The sequence below is a fragment of the Lycium ferocissimum genome, chromosome 5, assembly GCF_029784015.1.
Source record: "Lycium ferocissimum isolate CSIRO_LF1 chromosome 5, AGI_CSIRO_Lferr_CH_V1, whole genome shotgun sequence".
Taxonomy (NCBI): Eukaryota; Viridiplantae; Streptophyta; class Magnoliopsida; order Solanales; family Solanaceae; genus Lycium; species Lycium ferocissimum.
In genome coordinates this window covers 46,138,979-46,152,627 of record NC_081346.1, presented here as the reverse complement: position 1 = coordinate 46,152,627, position 13,649 = coordinate 46,138,979, and the positions used below count along the sequence as shown (strand labels likewise).

The 13,649-nt window shown below is 35.5% G+C and overlaps 2 protein-coding genes across 6 annotated transcripts; one reads left to right on the top strand and one right to left on the bottom strand.

Annotated features, from left to right (window-relative positions):
• Positions 1-5,951: 5,951 nt before the first annotated feature.
• On the top strand, positions 5,952-10,504 carry LOC132056857 (probable serine/threonine-protein kinase PBL11). 5 transcript variants are annotated; one of them, XM_059449245.1, is made up of 5 exons: positions 5,952-6,246; positions 7,283-7,970; positions 8,372-8,629; positions 8,714-8,833; positions 9,663-10,504. In XM_059449245.1, exons 2-5 carry the CDS (start codon positions 7,311-7,313, stop codon positions 10,287-10,289), a joined length of 1,665 nt encoding a protein of 554 aa, XP_059305228.1. In that variant the 5' UTR covers positions 5,952-6,246; positions 7,283-7,310; the 3' UTR covers positions 10,290-10,504. The 5 variants fall into 5 exon arrangements, with proteins under 5 accessions (XP_059305228.1, XP_059305231.1, XP_059305230.1 ...); XM_059449248.1 differs by having other exon boundaries at positions 7,276-7,970; XM_059449247.1 differs by having other exon boundaries at positions 7,244-7,970.
• Positions 10,505-11,108: 604 nt separating this feature from the next.
• On the bottom strand, positions 11,109-12,860 carry LOC132056858 (pentatricopeptide repeat-containing protein At1g62670, mitochondrial-like). The gene is made up of 2 exons (XM_059449249.1): positions 11,416-12,860; positions 11,109-11,354 (listed from the first exon to the last, which is right to left on the bottom strand). The coding sequence occupies exons 1-2, from the start codon at positions 12,814-12,816 to the stop codon at positions 11,331-11,333; spliced, it is 1,425 nt and encodes a 474-aa protein (XP_059305232.1). The 5' UTR covers positions 12,817-12,860; the 3' UTR covers positions 11,109-11,330.
• Positions 12,861-13,649: the final 789 nt, after the last annotated feature.

Here is a 13,649-nt window from a genome sequence, read left to right as displayed (position 1 = left end):
CCAACCATATATTGATCCCTTTACTATCATATCATCAAATATGAAATATGGAAGACATGTCATGCATGGAATCAATTTCAACAATATCACAAGTCATAGAATCAATAGGTGCATGCCAAAAGAATACTGATCAAAGCTCAAGTCACTATTATTATCCTACCCTTTTTCATGAGAAATCAGGTGTCGAAGATAGAATCAAACAATAATCACAATTATTAACCAAACATGGCTACAAGGCCACATAATAACATCCATACTAAATCATTGGATTTATCACCACAATCATGCCAAAATTCCTATCATGCTTTCCCCTTAAATATTTATAAGCTACATACGCTTCTCCAATTGGAGTCTAAAAAGATAAATCGTAACCTACCTCGAAAGCCGAGTGGGAGCCGCGAACACTCAAACCGGAGCCTTCCACTTCTGAAGCACCTCCTAGCAAGAAAAGTCTATCAAATATGAATTCTACATTAACACACGAGTCCGTAGACACCCATATTGCTATGTTAATAATTTGGGTTCAAAAAGTCACTTAAAAAGCCAATCCCGAGCTCTGAAGATCAATACTATATTTTCGTTGCAAAATCGGGTTCAATATAGTGAAATAGTATTCTACGAGGTTAAACGAGTCCAATGATACCCATATTGCTATACTTTGATTCAGAACTCAAAAGTATCCCCGAGCCCGCAAGAAATTTTATTGCAAAGTTGGTTTACCCATAGCTTAATTAGTCAAAATCATGAAAACCCATTAAAAGTATTCATCTTCATCCTCAAATCCATGGTTTACCACTTTTCAACTTTCGGATTCAAAACCCCAATTTTTCCAACCAAACACGGATAAAAACGATAACCAACGAAAATAATCTTGAGAGAACATCAAAATAAAAGTTAGATACTTAGCCCCTCATTGAGACGATAACAAAGCCGCGAAAATCACCTCAAACGGAGCTCTAGAACTCAAAATATGCTAAAAATACTAAATATTTTAGACTGCTCCGTTTTATACACTGTCCAGACATTTCCTTCATCGCTATTGTGACACCACGTGTCGCGATCGCGAAGGTCAAGTTTTTATTTTATTTTATTTTTATTTAAAAAACCAGAATTCAACAACAACAAAATTTAGAAAAAGGCCATATCTCACTCATATGACTACGAAATGCGACGATTCTTGTTGCTATAGTTTCGAAATTACGATACAGATCTAATGGTTCAATCGAAACACAAAAGAAAGGTCTTTTACTCAATATGGTACCCTTTTTTCTCAAAACGACGTCTAAACCAATAACAAATAGCATACAACCCAAACACATCCGAAAATCATCGGAATCTAACCAAAATTTGTGGACAAGTCCAAAATCATACAAACCTGCTCGAACTCTCAAACCATCCAAACGGGACAGTCTTGACCCTATTTCGACTGTGGTCAACTCCAAATCATCTGAAAAGCTAGTTTCTCAACCAACCACCTAAATCACCTCTGAACCTCAGAACCGAATCAATGACTCGACCAAGTCATAATTCACATTCCGGACCTAATGGAATCGACAAAACTTCAAAAAAAAACTCATTTACCCCCGGTGTTGACTTTGGTCAAACTTCTTCATTTCTTAACTTAAGGATTTTCAAAATATCCTCTTCCTTACCAAAACTCATCCGAAAGCCTGGGGACTCTCACCACCCATCCCCGCAAGTGATAAACATCAATATGAAGCTAATGGAACCAAAAAATTTCCAATCTGGGTCTTATTTCTTCCCCCGACCATCTTTTCACCATAAATAGGCATATTAAATACAAAAACCGATTTAATTTTCAAAAACCAACCAAAAAAACTCTATAATTAGCTCTGTCAATTTCTACAAGTCATGAATAATATTACCAATCTAACGAAACCTTCAGATCGCTAATCAGAACACGTTTTTCCCGAACGAGCAATTAATCCAAATAATTAAATATCGAGATTTCCAAAATGAAACCTTCTCCCAAAGTGAACCAAATGACATCCATTTGACTAATTTGAAGCAAGTCGAAATAATTATAACAGAGCTTTTGAAATAGACGACACGCAAAACAAAGCATCGGTTCTCAAAACGACCGATTAGGTCGTTACATCTTTTAAGGGCTTTTCCCAAGAATTGTGTCTTTTCCCTTTTCTCATTTTAATGTAATAATATATATAAAACATATTATATATATTTACCTATTTCGATATGGATCTAGGTTGACCCACATGGGTGACCCAAATTCAAATTTCCAACAGTAATTAATTAACTTTATTAAGGATTGTGCCACACCCTAAAGTTCATTTATTTTGGACTGGAGAGAGTAGAGTAGGGTTGTGCACATTTCGGATATATCCGAGAATCCGAAGCGATCCACGCTATTCGAATGGTCAGATTTCATATTTTATTTCGTTCACATATGAGTTATGTTCTTTAAAATTTCGGATATCAGGATAGGATACGGGTTGGTACCTTTTAAACCAATCTGATCCGAAATCTGAAATATATGGATATATATAAAATGTTACACTTTCATTTTAAGTTATTAGATATTTGTCTGAGATATCAGTTTACTTTGTTAATGATTGCAGTTTATTTTTGCTGATGATTTTGTTTGATAAACTTCATTATATATGTTGGGCTAAAACAGCCCAAAGATACTCTTAACATGATGTGATATTGTCCGCTTTTGGCCAAGCCAGCACGGTTTTCCCCAAAAGGCCTCACATCATTAAGAGTATCCAGCTCCTTATAAATAGCTCCCTTTTCTTTTTAGCTATCAATGTGGTACTTTGTTCGCGCGCACTCCAACAACCTCCCCGCGAACTAAGTTCCACGTGGCTCATTATCATACCACGGGTCGAGATTCGGCACGTACGCGTGCCACCCACATTGTCGAGGTATTTACGGTCACGCCGAATCCCAAAGGCCGAACGCGTCTTCAAAGCTATGGGTAAGGTCATAAAAGCGGTCCGTAGACGGGCAAAGGCACTAAGCCAGGCCCCACGCCACACTCCGCCATCTCTATACTCGTCCCACCAAACCATTGGCTCTGATACTAGTTGTTGGGCTAAAACGGCCCAAAGATACTCTTAACATGATGTGATATTGTCCGCTTTGGCCAAGCCAGCACGGTTTTTCCCAAAAGGCCTCACATCATTAAGAGTATCCAACTCCTTATAAATAGCTCCCTTTTCTTTTTAGCTATCAATGTGGTACTTTGTTCGCACACCTAACAATATATTGGTTGATGAAGATTATGAACTAGGTGTTGAGATGTTAGCGTGCTGCAGCAGTGCTATAAGCATCTTAATAAGACATGCAATCCAATCCGAAAATTTAACATATATACCCAAACTAAACATCATTTATTCGGATTGCATTTCACAAAGATCCGAAATTTGAAATATGCTAAATCCGATCCGACCCGATCTGATGAATAGGCCTAGAGTAGAGATCATGTAGAGGGATAATAAAGCGGGCCCACATTTTCTCACGATTTAGAGAAGGGCGGGAAGCGCGTGATTGCACCGCTAAATTAAGGGGTCGTTTGGTAGATAGTCGAAATTATCCCGGGATTATATTTATCCCATCTATTGAGATTATTTTATATCATCTAAAAGATGGTATAAAATAATCCTATAAGTGGGATAAGAAGGTATAAGCCGGGATATCCCAAGTATTAATTTTTGTACCATGTTTATACAAGGTATAAATTTATCCTAAGATATAAATTTATACCTTCTACCAAACATTGATAAAATTATTACGCATATCCTGGCCTATACCTTCTACCAAAACGACCCCTAAAAGAACAAACACGTTAGATATCAGTGGGACCCAATGAGTGCTTTGAATCAGCCGTCCATCTCTCCGCCATAAGCCAATCGAACGGCCAATATATGAGAGTCAAAGACTCATCACTAAGGTCTCTTTGACCGCCAAGAAAATATAAAAAGAAACCATCTTTTTCCCAAAAAGATAAAATAATTATTATTACACTGTTGCTATTACTAATAATAATTTTTCCAAACTTTGACTGGGGCTGTCACTTTAATCGAGGGCTCCTCTTAGTTGAATTTCGAGGTACTTTTTCTTTAATAGGACCATTAATTGACAATCATGCCCCTACAACCTTTTCATTTTTGTAATTTTCTTATCCTTTCCCATCAATTTTAGTGGTACAAGTAACCTAAATTATCCAAGTTTATTTGACTAACTAGTTATGTGAGGCCCGGGCTTACTCAAGATATAAAAGTAGATATTTTAACTAAAGAAATATAATTTGTGTTAGTACAAGTGTACAACAACAACAACAACAATATACCCATTGTAGTCCCACAAAGTGGATAGTTATATGAAAAGAAAATTTTCATTCCATTCCTTTAATATTTTAACTTCCATTTTGATGAAATTATTTAATTCAAATCAAATTTGGAACGTAATTTGACATTATAACTTATGTATCCTAATTTTAAAAAGTTATTTAGTTCTAAATAAATAATCTATACATAGTTAATGAACTTTTAAGACAAATACATAATTTAACTTGTGCAACGGATGGAGCTGCTCCTCTCTTAATTAGGGATTAGGGGTTCGAACATGGATATGGAAAAAAATCTTTGGAGAAAGCTGCACAAATAGGCGCGATGCGGTGCGAATTATACGGATTAATTGGGCTCAAATGCGGATATCGAGCACCAATCGAAAATCAAAGAACGTGAAAAATAAGGTAGGAGGTTCGATAGCTTTTGAAAAGTAGAGACTTTAAAAACAAAAACAAAAAAAATGACTTAAATAAATAAGATTAGGACCTAAAAGTAATTAATTAAAAAGTTTTAAAAAAAATTTAAAAATTATTGTGAGGACTACAAAAGTTCCCGTGTTCGATAATTTTGAAAAGTAGACTTTAAAAATAAAAAACAAAAAAATTGACTTAAACAAATAAGATTAGGACATAAAAGTAATTAATTAAAAAGTTTTTAAAAAATTGGGAAATTATTGTGAGGACTACAAAAGTCCTCACATTTGCTCTTATATAATATAGTAATAAGAAATCATTTTAAATTATCATAGTCATGGTAATACTTAGTATGTTATTTAAATTCAACTAACCTTTGTCTGATCTTAATCCAACTAAATGACATGTTATTGGGCGAAGTCAATACTTGGTTATATTTTATTGTGATATTAAATTTACTTAATTTATTTTTAGATTTAATTAAAAAAATCACATTTTATAGTCGCCCACCAAATAATAACAAGTAAATGTATATTTTCTGTATATTAATTATATTTTATAAACATATACATATTTTATACATAATTAATATATTTTCTTGCTTATTGGCTAGTGACAGTATGGCAGTAATTATTAATAGTCGATTGACCAAATGTGTTAAAAACCCAATAATAAATAAATTTCAGACAAATTAGCCTAAATAGAATTTTCAGTAATAACCCTGACATAAAAGGTTCTATGCTAACTCTTTAATTTTCTTTAGTTTTTGCGTGTTGTGTAATTCATATGATCACTTAAGCCAATCGTTCACCTTTTACCCCCATCTTTTATTACATTATTTCCTTTCTTCCTATTAATTGTTTTCATCTTAAATGTTGACTGTTTTTTGTTTTCATCGATAAAAATTATAATTAATCTAAACAAAAAAAGATCTACGAGACTACGACCAATAAGCAAGAAGTCATTAAGTTCAACTGATCTTCTTATCGAAACAAATTACTTAATTAAACTTACATCGTTATCCTTAGCATTTTGTTGTAACGTGCAAAATTTAAATTGAAAAAGAGCATTGACCACTTTAAATTAAAATTTTGATTAGTTTATTTTAGTGAAAGTGTATGGAAAAAATGTTTTAAGGGGCAAAAGTGTCTTTGTGATGTGGTATGTGGAGATAACAATAAAGGGGTATCTTTCTTAATTGAGAAATTTACTCATGGGAGGTTTTGGTTGGTTTGAGTGTTTGACTACTGCTTCTTCTACTCCATTTCTATTAACTTTTTCTCTCTCAAAAATCTGCTCTTTTTGCCATTTCCCATTTGTATTCATTTGACTAGTCTTTAGGGTTTCTTTGTTAACCAAGAAATTTAGTCATCAACAGATTTGGAAATTTCATTACTTGGGCTTGTTTATAACTTCAAGAAATCAGTAAAGATTGAAACTTTAAGCTTATAACAGCTCAAACATCAATACTATTTGCTGGGGCGCAATTTTTCAAGGTTGGTTTTTCGCTCTTATTTTTTTTTTGTGAATTGATAATTCAGTTTCAAGATTTGGATTTTTTTTTTTTTTTTTGTGTGTGTGTTTGCTGTTTAGATTGGTTTTATCATTATTTCTGCTTTTTGGAGAAAAAAACAGGAAGAAAAAATTCTACTGGATCATCCTATTGAAGAGCAATTTTGGCCTTCTCTTTTTGAAAATTCAACAGCTCATATATTTAATGCCAGTACGTCATAATTAATGACATAGTATCACTTTTTTGTTTTGTTGAAATTTAGATAATTCTTTTTATTTATATTTATTTGTGCTCTTGCTGATTATGTGTTTGAAACCTAGAAACTAAACTGCTAACTGTTGAGTATTTGATTCTGTACTGTTGAAGATTGGACAAAGTTTATGTATTTATATAGATATCCTACTTCAGACATAATAATCATTCTCTAAGTTAACTTCAATGATACAATTCTATTATATCTGGAATAATGTAATCCTCTGGATTTGATCATTTGTTAACACACGAAGGTTAAAAAAAATTACCGAGGACATGATCTTAGATAGGAGGCTATGGAGAACATAGATTAGGGTAGAAGGCTAGTAGATAGTTGAGCGTTGTCTCACTTATCCTTCCATACTAGTAGTCGTAGTGTTACTATTTGTTGGTTCTTTTTCTTCGATTTCTCTTACCATATGTTGTTTCTTGTACTTCGATTATAGTATTATTTTGTTGTAGTTACTATTCCTTTTTTCCGAATGCTTTGTCATGCTATCTTTAGTATTTTGTTGTGGCTTCTTCACTTCCATTATTCTTTACCCGAACTGCCTTGATATGCTCTTCCTTGAGCCGAGAGTCTATCAGAAACAGCCTCTCTACCTCCTAAGGCAGGGGAAAGGTATACGTACACACTACCCTCCCCAAACCCCACTTGTGGGATTACATTGGATATGTTGTTGTTGTTGTTGAAGGTTAAAAAGAAATTGAGTTGTGCAATATTTCAGAATGGAATCATAAGTTTCTTTATGCTACTGAGTTGGCAGGAGGATATAAACCAGTGTAGACACAAAGATGGGTTGTTTCACAGTTTTAAAAAGTAGGAAGAAGAAATCCGAACAGAGTATCCACATCAAACGTGTGAATCCTCAGGATCATTCTCCTACTGCATTGCCAGAGCCCCAAGTGCAGACACGGTCGTTGCAGTCAGCACCTCCAAGTTTTAGAACCAGAGTAAAACCTGTGCAGTCGAATAATAACAGAGTTACAAGCAGTAGGACACGGGCACTCTCTGCCCCATCAAGTTTGGACGCAGCAGAACAAGATGCTCTAGCATCGAATGAATACGAGGAACAGGACGATTTAAGGAGTCGTGTTGGTTCAATCAAGGAATACCAGTCACCAAGTCCTCAGCCTCTTCCTCTTCCATCTCCACAGAGTGCTGCTGCCACTCTCAGGACTATGGGAAGCTTTAAAGTTGGGAATGCCAGCGGTCCTTTGAATGCCTCTGGACCATTGCCGTTGCCTCCTACGCTGCCTCCAACATTGCCTTGTACTGGAGCACTGAGGAACTTCTCATTTGAAGAAGTTGCTTCGGCCTGCCACCGGTTCTCTCCTGAACGATGTATGTCAGAAGGTCTCTCTTCTGTTATCTACAGAGCTTCTTTTGGAGATGATGCCAATGGTACAAAGAAGCTTGAAGCTACTGTGACCCGCCTTCATCCTTCTTCACAGGTAATTACAGTATGATTTATTGACTTTGAATTATCTTGCCTGTTTATCATTTTTTGCTGCCCCTCTTTTTTCTTTTCGTTTGGGTGATGGGGGGCATCTGTTGACTGATTGCCATGTGATATCTAAGATTGGGAAGGCTCATATTTTGGCTTAGATTAGTGGCTTTGTTTCTTTCATCATCCTGCATATGCAATTAGAGAAGCAAAGTTGCTAGCCGGAGGTAGAATTTCCGGGATGCAACTCCTGCTTCACACTGTACTGAAAATTTTCATTTGTAGATCATATCAGGGTAAAAATGGTCTGATTTTTTATTGTTTAAATTTAGGATGCAATTTGGCAGGTTACTTGGTTTTACAATTCTTTATGAGTTTTGGAAGACTCACTGTCTTTTGGCTTTTCAGGGGTTGAAGGAATTTGTAACTGAGGTGAACACACTAGCTTCTTTGCAACATCCATCACTTTGTAAACTGATTGGTTTTCACGCACGTGAAGGTTCCGAACACAGAATGTTGGTTTATGAAAGGCTTTTCCATGGAAGTTTAGACAGGCTTTTGTTTGGGAGGTCAGATGGCCCCCCTATAGACTGGAATGCTCGAACGAAAATTGCTTTATGTGCTGCTCAAGGTCTCACATTCCTGCATGAGGAAGGACCGTTTCAGGTTTCAATGCTTCTCCAGTTTTTTATATTGGGGTAGGCCTATGCTAGTCACATATTTTGCTTAGTTTCTTCTTTCCTGTAACAGGCAATGTTCCATGAATTTTCTACTGCAAATATACAAATTGATAAGGATTTTAGTGCAAAGCTCTCTGGATATGGATGCATTACACATATACAAGAGACAGACATATCATGCACTTCAGTCGTAAGTTCTCCTACGTCAACAGTTGCAGAACATTCATCTCTCCCTGTTAAAAACCCTGGTCTTAAAAGTTGCCTGACCGTAGTGACTAATGTGATATCAGCATGCCCTGTATGCCGCGCCACTAATTATAAGTGTATATGAATAGGATCTTAGCAACTATGCAGGCTCTGTATAATAGTTGAAGCTTATGTATATTGGATGTGGATCTTATTAGGTGTAACCACGAGGCCTGTGCATATAGCCATAGTTTGGCCCATTTGTCCATAAAAATTGTTTCACTAGTTCAGCTTAAACTTGAAATAGACCAATGTTTGTGTTTTTACTAGTTGGTCCATTTTTCATCTTCATCTTGAAATAGAGAATTTGATGTTGAAAAACTTATTTAAGGAATATTTCATTGGGCCGAAACAGCCGTCCTACCTTAGTAGGAGTAAGGTCTGCGTACACTCTACCCTCCCCAGAACCCACGTTGTGGGACTTCATTGGGTTGTTGTTGGGGTTGTTGTTCAAGTAAAATAAAGTTCACTCACAAAAATTCTTCTTTTTTTTCCAAGCGAAATTCATGTCCAAACAGAACTTCAACTTCCAAATACTCTTTTTTTCAAATACTCACTTTTTTCAACTTCAACCAAATATTGTCCAGACTCCTACTTAGTATTTGTTCGAGAAACATTTCATCTTTGTGTCTTTTTGGATAAACAAATTAGTGTTTGTGCCACTCTCCAGGTCTAATTGGCAATTTAGCATGAGTTTTGCTTGCAGTTGTTCACACACTGTGACCTCTTTAGAGGTCCTAAAACTTTCTTGTTAATAACCTTGAGTTTTTCAGGCCCTGGGAAATCTCTCAGAGGAGACTCTGGAGCGAGGATTGGTAACTCCGAAGAGCAATGTTTGGAGCTTTGGGATTGTTCTTCTTGAGCTGTTGACTGGGCGGAAGAATTTAGACAGTCGGCATCCAAAGGAAGAGAGGAATTTAGTGAAGTGGAGCAGGCCTTTCCTAGCTGATGACTGTAGATTATCGCTAATCATGGACCCTCAGTTAACAGGTCGGTTCCCTGCCAAAGCAGCAAGGACAGTGGCTGATATTGCTCAAAGATGTCTGCAAAAAGATCCATCTGAAAGGCCCACCATGAGAACTGTAGTGGAACAACTCAAGACTGTACAAGTGATGAAGTACCCTTCTTGGTTTCCTCTTCAAGAGCCAGGCCAGGCAGTTGGTGTAAAACACATGTCAAAGTCTCCGAGCCTAAACGGAATCATTACACCAGCGCAAAGATTGAGCTTCTCCCCTTCACCACCAACCCAACCTCTTTCTATTTCTCCCACAAGGACAGCTGCTCCCCTCTGGTCTCTACCTTCATGTTCGTCCACCCTCTCCATGGAGGACTTTGATCGATTGGAAAGCCAGCGGCCATCATCTTCATCTGTTCGGAGGTCTAGTGTGGAAGGATTTTGATCGTCTGTAGAGCATTTTTTTTTTCTTTTTCAAATTGCTTTTTTCTTTTTTGGGCCTTCCCGTTTGACAGGTGATTACATGAAAAGATATAGAAAAGAGAAAACATGTGGTTTTCCACCTTTCCTTCCTCATGGAAGATGTGGGGAATGCCATTTTGTAGATATGGTTTCCATTTGGTTTGAGTAATCGAGATCCTGAGGGAGATGTTAATATTGCTTTCTATTGTTTCCCCTTGTTTGCATCCAACCCCTTCCTGGAAAAGAAATGGAAAAAGGAAAAAGAAAGAGAAGATGGAAAAATTCCCCTCCTAAAATTCCGCTTTATTGCTGACAATAACATATCCTGTGTAATCCTACAAGTGGGGTTTGGAGAGATTGGAGAGAGTAGGATGTATGCAGGCCTTATACCTAGCTTTGTGGGGTAGAGAGGTTTTCGATAGACCTTCAGCTCAAAAGAAAAGAAATCAAAGCATGTTTGCAAGGAAAAAAATGACACCAGAATAACAAGATACAAAGCAACTAGAACAAGATAAAAGGACAGGTTAGGAAGCAAAAATGTAATGACAGTAAAGTGGCAAGATTGATACAGCCAAAGGCTAGTTTGCATAAGAAGGCTAGTTTAAAGAGTTTTTGCAATTGGCAGGAAAAGAGATGTTATCTGGCTGACATTGGCAAGGCTGGTGCAAGCTTGCTACTAAGAAGAAAGAGCAAATATCAGTTAATGTTTTACAGGAGATTAGCTAGCTGTTACCGTGGTACATGTGAAAGCACCCTTATATCATTGAGTTTCTAAAACTTGGAAAAACAGGACCATTAACAATGGGAGGAAGCTATACATTTCCATTTTCAACTGCCAGCAGATGAAACCACTAATTGCAGCAATTTTCCTATGGTATGGTAAAGACACTAGAAATATCTTTACAACAAAGCTTGTCTTCAATAACAAAAGCCTCAATTCAAACAAGTTGAGTCGATTATATGAATTCTATGTATCTGTTCAGATCTATTTCATTCATGAAAAAGCTCATACTGAAAACAAAATCTATACATTCCCCGAGTTGAAGACCTTGTCCCCATGAAAAAGCTCATACTGAAAACAAAATCTATACATTCCCCGAGTTGAAGACCTTGTCCCCAGCCAAGTATACCGCAGGTTTATTTCTTGGCACCACCACCCCACATTTCAATGCTAAACCATACAAGTAACGAGCATTCAATAGCATTCCTTGTTGATTCAGCTCATTGATCAACAAGTTAAATGGAACTTTACTAGGAGATTTTCCATCTTTCACCATAAGAACAAACACTAATAATGCCTTGTCAATTTTACCCTCCAAGCAAAGTACACGAATAACATTAGAGAACGTAAAAGCCTTAGGAGAATACCCAATTCTAACAATCTCATACAAATTCTCCAGAGCTTTATCCAACTTATTACCACTACAAAACGCTTCAACAACCAACTCATAACCAACAGGATCCACAACTAGTCTACGACTCCGCATTTTCATAAACACTTCATATACATCTTCTAATAACTCTTTATTTTTCCTCGATCGCCTGCATAACAACCTCAACAAGGAATTCATCATCCTCGCATCGACCTCAAGTTCAAGATTTAACATCTCTTTATAAATTGATAAAGCGTCACCAATTTCACCCCATTTCAACAATCCATGCAACAATGTGTTATAAGTAACATAATCAGGCGCACAATTTTTTTCTTTCATTTTACTCAACAAAACAATCCCATCTAAAGGTCTACCTTCTTTAAAATACCCATTAAACAGAGTATTATAAGTAACCACATTAGGTGTCAATCCCATTTCTAAAGCTTCATCAAGCAATTCAAATGCCTCATTAGACCTACCAACCTTACAAAAACCATCCATAACAGCAGTATAAGTATAAAGATCAGGTTTTTTCTTAGATTTCTTGATATTCAAAAGCAATTCATATGCTTCTTCTACTCTACCAAGAAAGCAAAGACCTTTAAGCAAACAATTGTAAGTATGAATTGTGGGTTCACATCCAATTTTACCCATAACTTCAAAAACCTCATAAGCTTGTTTTAATTTCCCACATTTACAAAAAGAATTAACCAGAGTTGTAAAAGTGGTAACTTTGGGTTGAAACCCATCTTTTAACATGTGTGTTAAAATGGATTTGGCTGTTTCAGGGTCATTATTTTTGCAGTATAAAGTGACCCAAATTGAGTATGTGTATTCATTTGGTGTCAATGCTGCATAAGAAGATGAGCTTAGTTTTAAGGCTAGCTCAAACTCATCTGCTAAAACCAAAGATATAAGTAGATGATTGAAATCAGATATGGATTGAAACCCACCATTTTTCTTGATAATATCCTTATCAAGAAAAAAACTGCAGTTTTTTTGGGTTAAAGTCTGAGTTTTTATTTGAGGAAAGTGAATCTTGGTTCTACTCTTATATGGGAATGGATTGTTAAGTGTAATGTTTTGAACAGAGAAAAGCAAGTGTTGTTGGGTAGGGGAGAGAACTGAACAAGGCATAGCAGAATAGCAGTGATAACTGATGGCAAGGAATTAACCTTTGAGCTGGGTTAAAGGAATTTAGAAGACATTCTTATATCAAACAGATATTGCACATTTATACGTGTCATATTCCACCAAATTAAAAACTTTTTCCCTTTAATAAACCCCTCCTAATTTTTGATATTTTTGTTCATAACAAATTAATTTTATGACCCAATCAGCAACCTTAATTTTATTTTATATTTTGTTGTTCTGTGGTGAAAAAATAAAATAATTTGTATGTTTTATGATAAAATTAGGTGACTAAATAAAATAATAATTTTATTTTTTGTGATGAACAAATAATAATTTGTTATGAATAAATAAGAAAATTTGTATGTTTTATGACAAAGTTGGTATGTTAAATTTTAATGTTGTCCAATAGAAATATGACACGTAATAAGTAATAAATAACAATTAAAAAAATTATACTTAAGCATAAGACAGATCTGAGCCTCAATTGTCACTTTAAAAATAAAAAAAATGAAAAACACACAAAACAATTACAAAATATTTTTTTTTAAAAAAAAAATTAAAAAGAATAATTAAAAAAAAATAGGAGGTCTATTCGTTTTAAAGAAAAGCAGGCGAAGAAAGGGCGGCGGATATGTATTTTTAGCAAAATAGGTGGATAAAGAGTATATTTAGACCTGTTGAGCTAGTTCAGGGACATTTTTAGCCCTTTTACGTATAATTTAACCATTTTTATTTTAGTTTATAAATTCGTATTACTATAGAGTTAAATAATGGATCATTGTGAAAGCTTCTTACACTTTTAAATCGATAAAACTTGAAGCGGAAGCACTGAATGT

What these genes read in the sequence shown, in the direction of transcription:
- LOC132056857 (XM_059449245.1), top strand. Translation starts at nt 7,311, where the DNA reads ATGGGTTGTTTCACAGTTTTAAAAAGTAGGAAGAAGAAATCCGAACAG. An exon ending in GCCTTCATCCTTCTTCACAG is followed by an intron (nt 7,971 to 8,371) that starts GTAATTACAGTA and finishes TTGGCTTTTCAG; the next exon opens with GGGTTGAAGGAATTTGTAAC. An exon ending in ATGAGGAAGGACCGTTTCAG is followed by an intron (nt 8,630 to 8,713) that starts GTTTCAATGCTT and finishes TTCCTGTAACAG; the next exon opens with GCAATGTTCCATGAATTTTC.
- LOC132056858 (XM_059449249.1), bottom strand. Translation starts at nt 12,816, where the DNA reads ATGCCTTGTTCAGTTCTCTCCCCTACCCAACAACACTTGCTTTTCTCT. An exon ending in TATACTTGGCTGGGGACAAG is followed by an intron (nt 11,355 to 11,415) that starts GTCTTCAACTCG and finishes CATGGGGACAAG; the next exon opens with GTCTTCAACTCGGGGAATGT.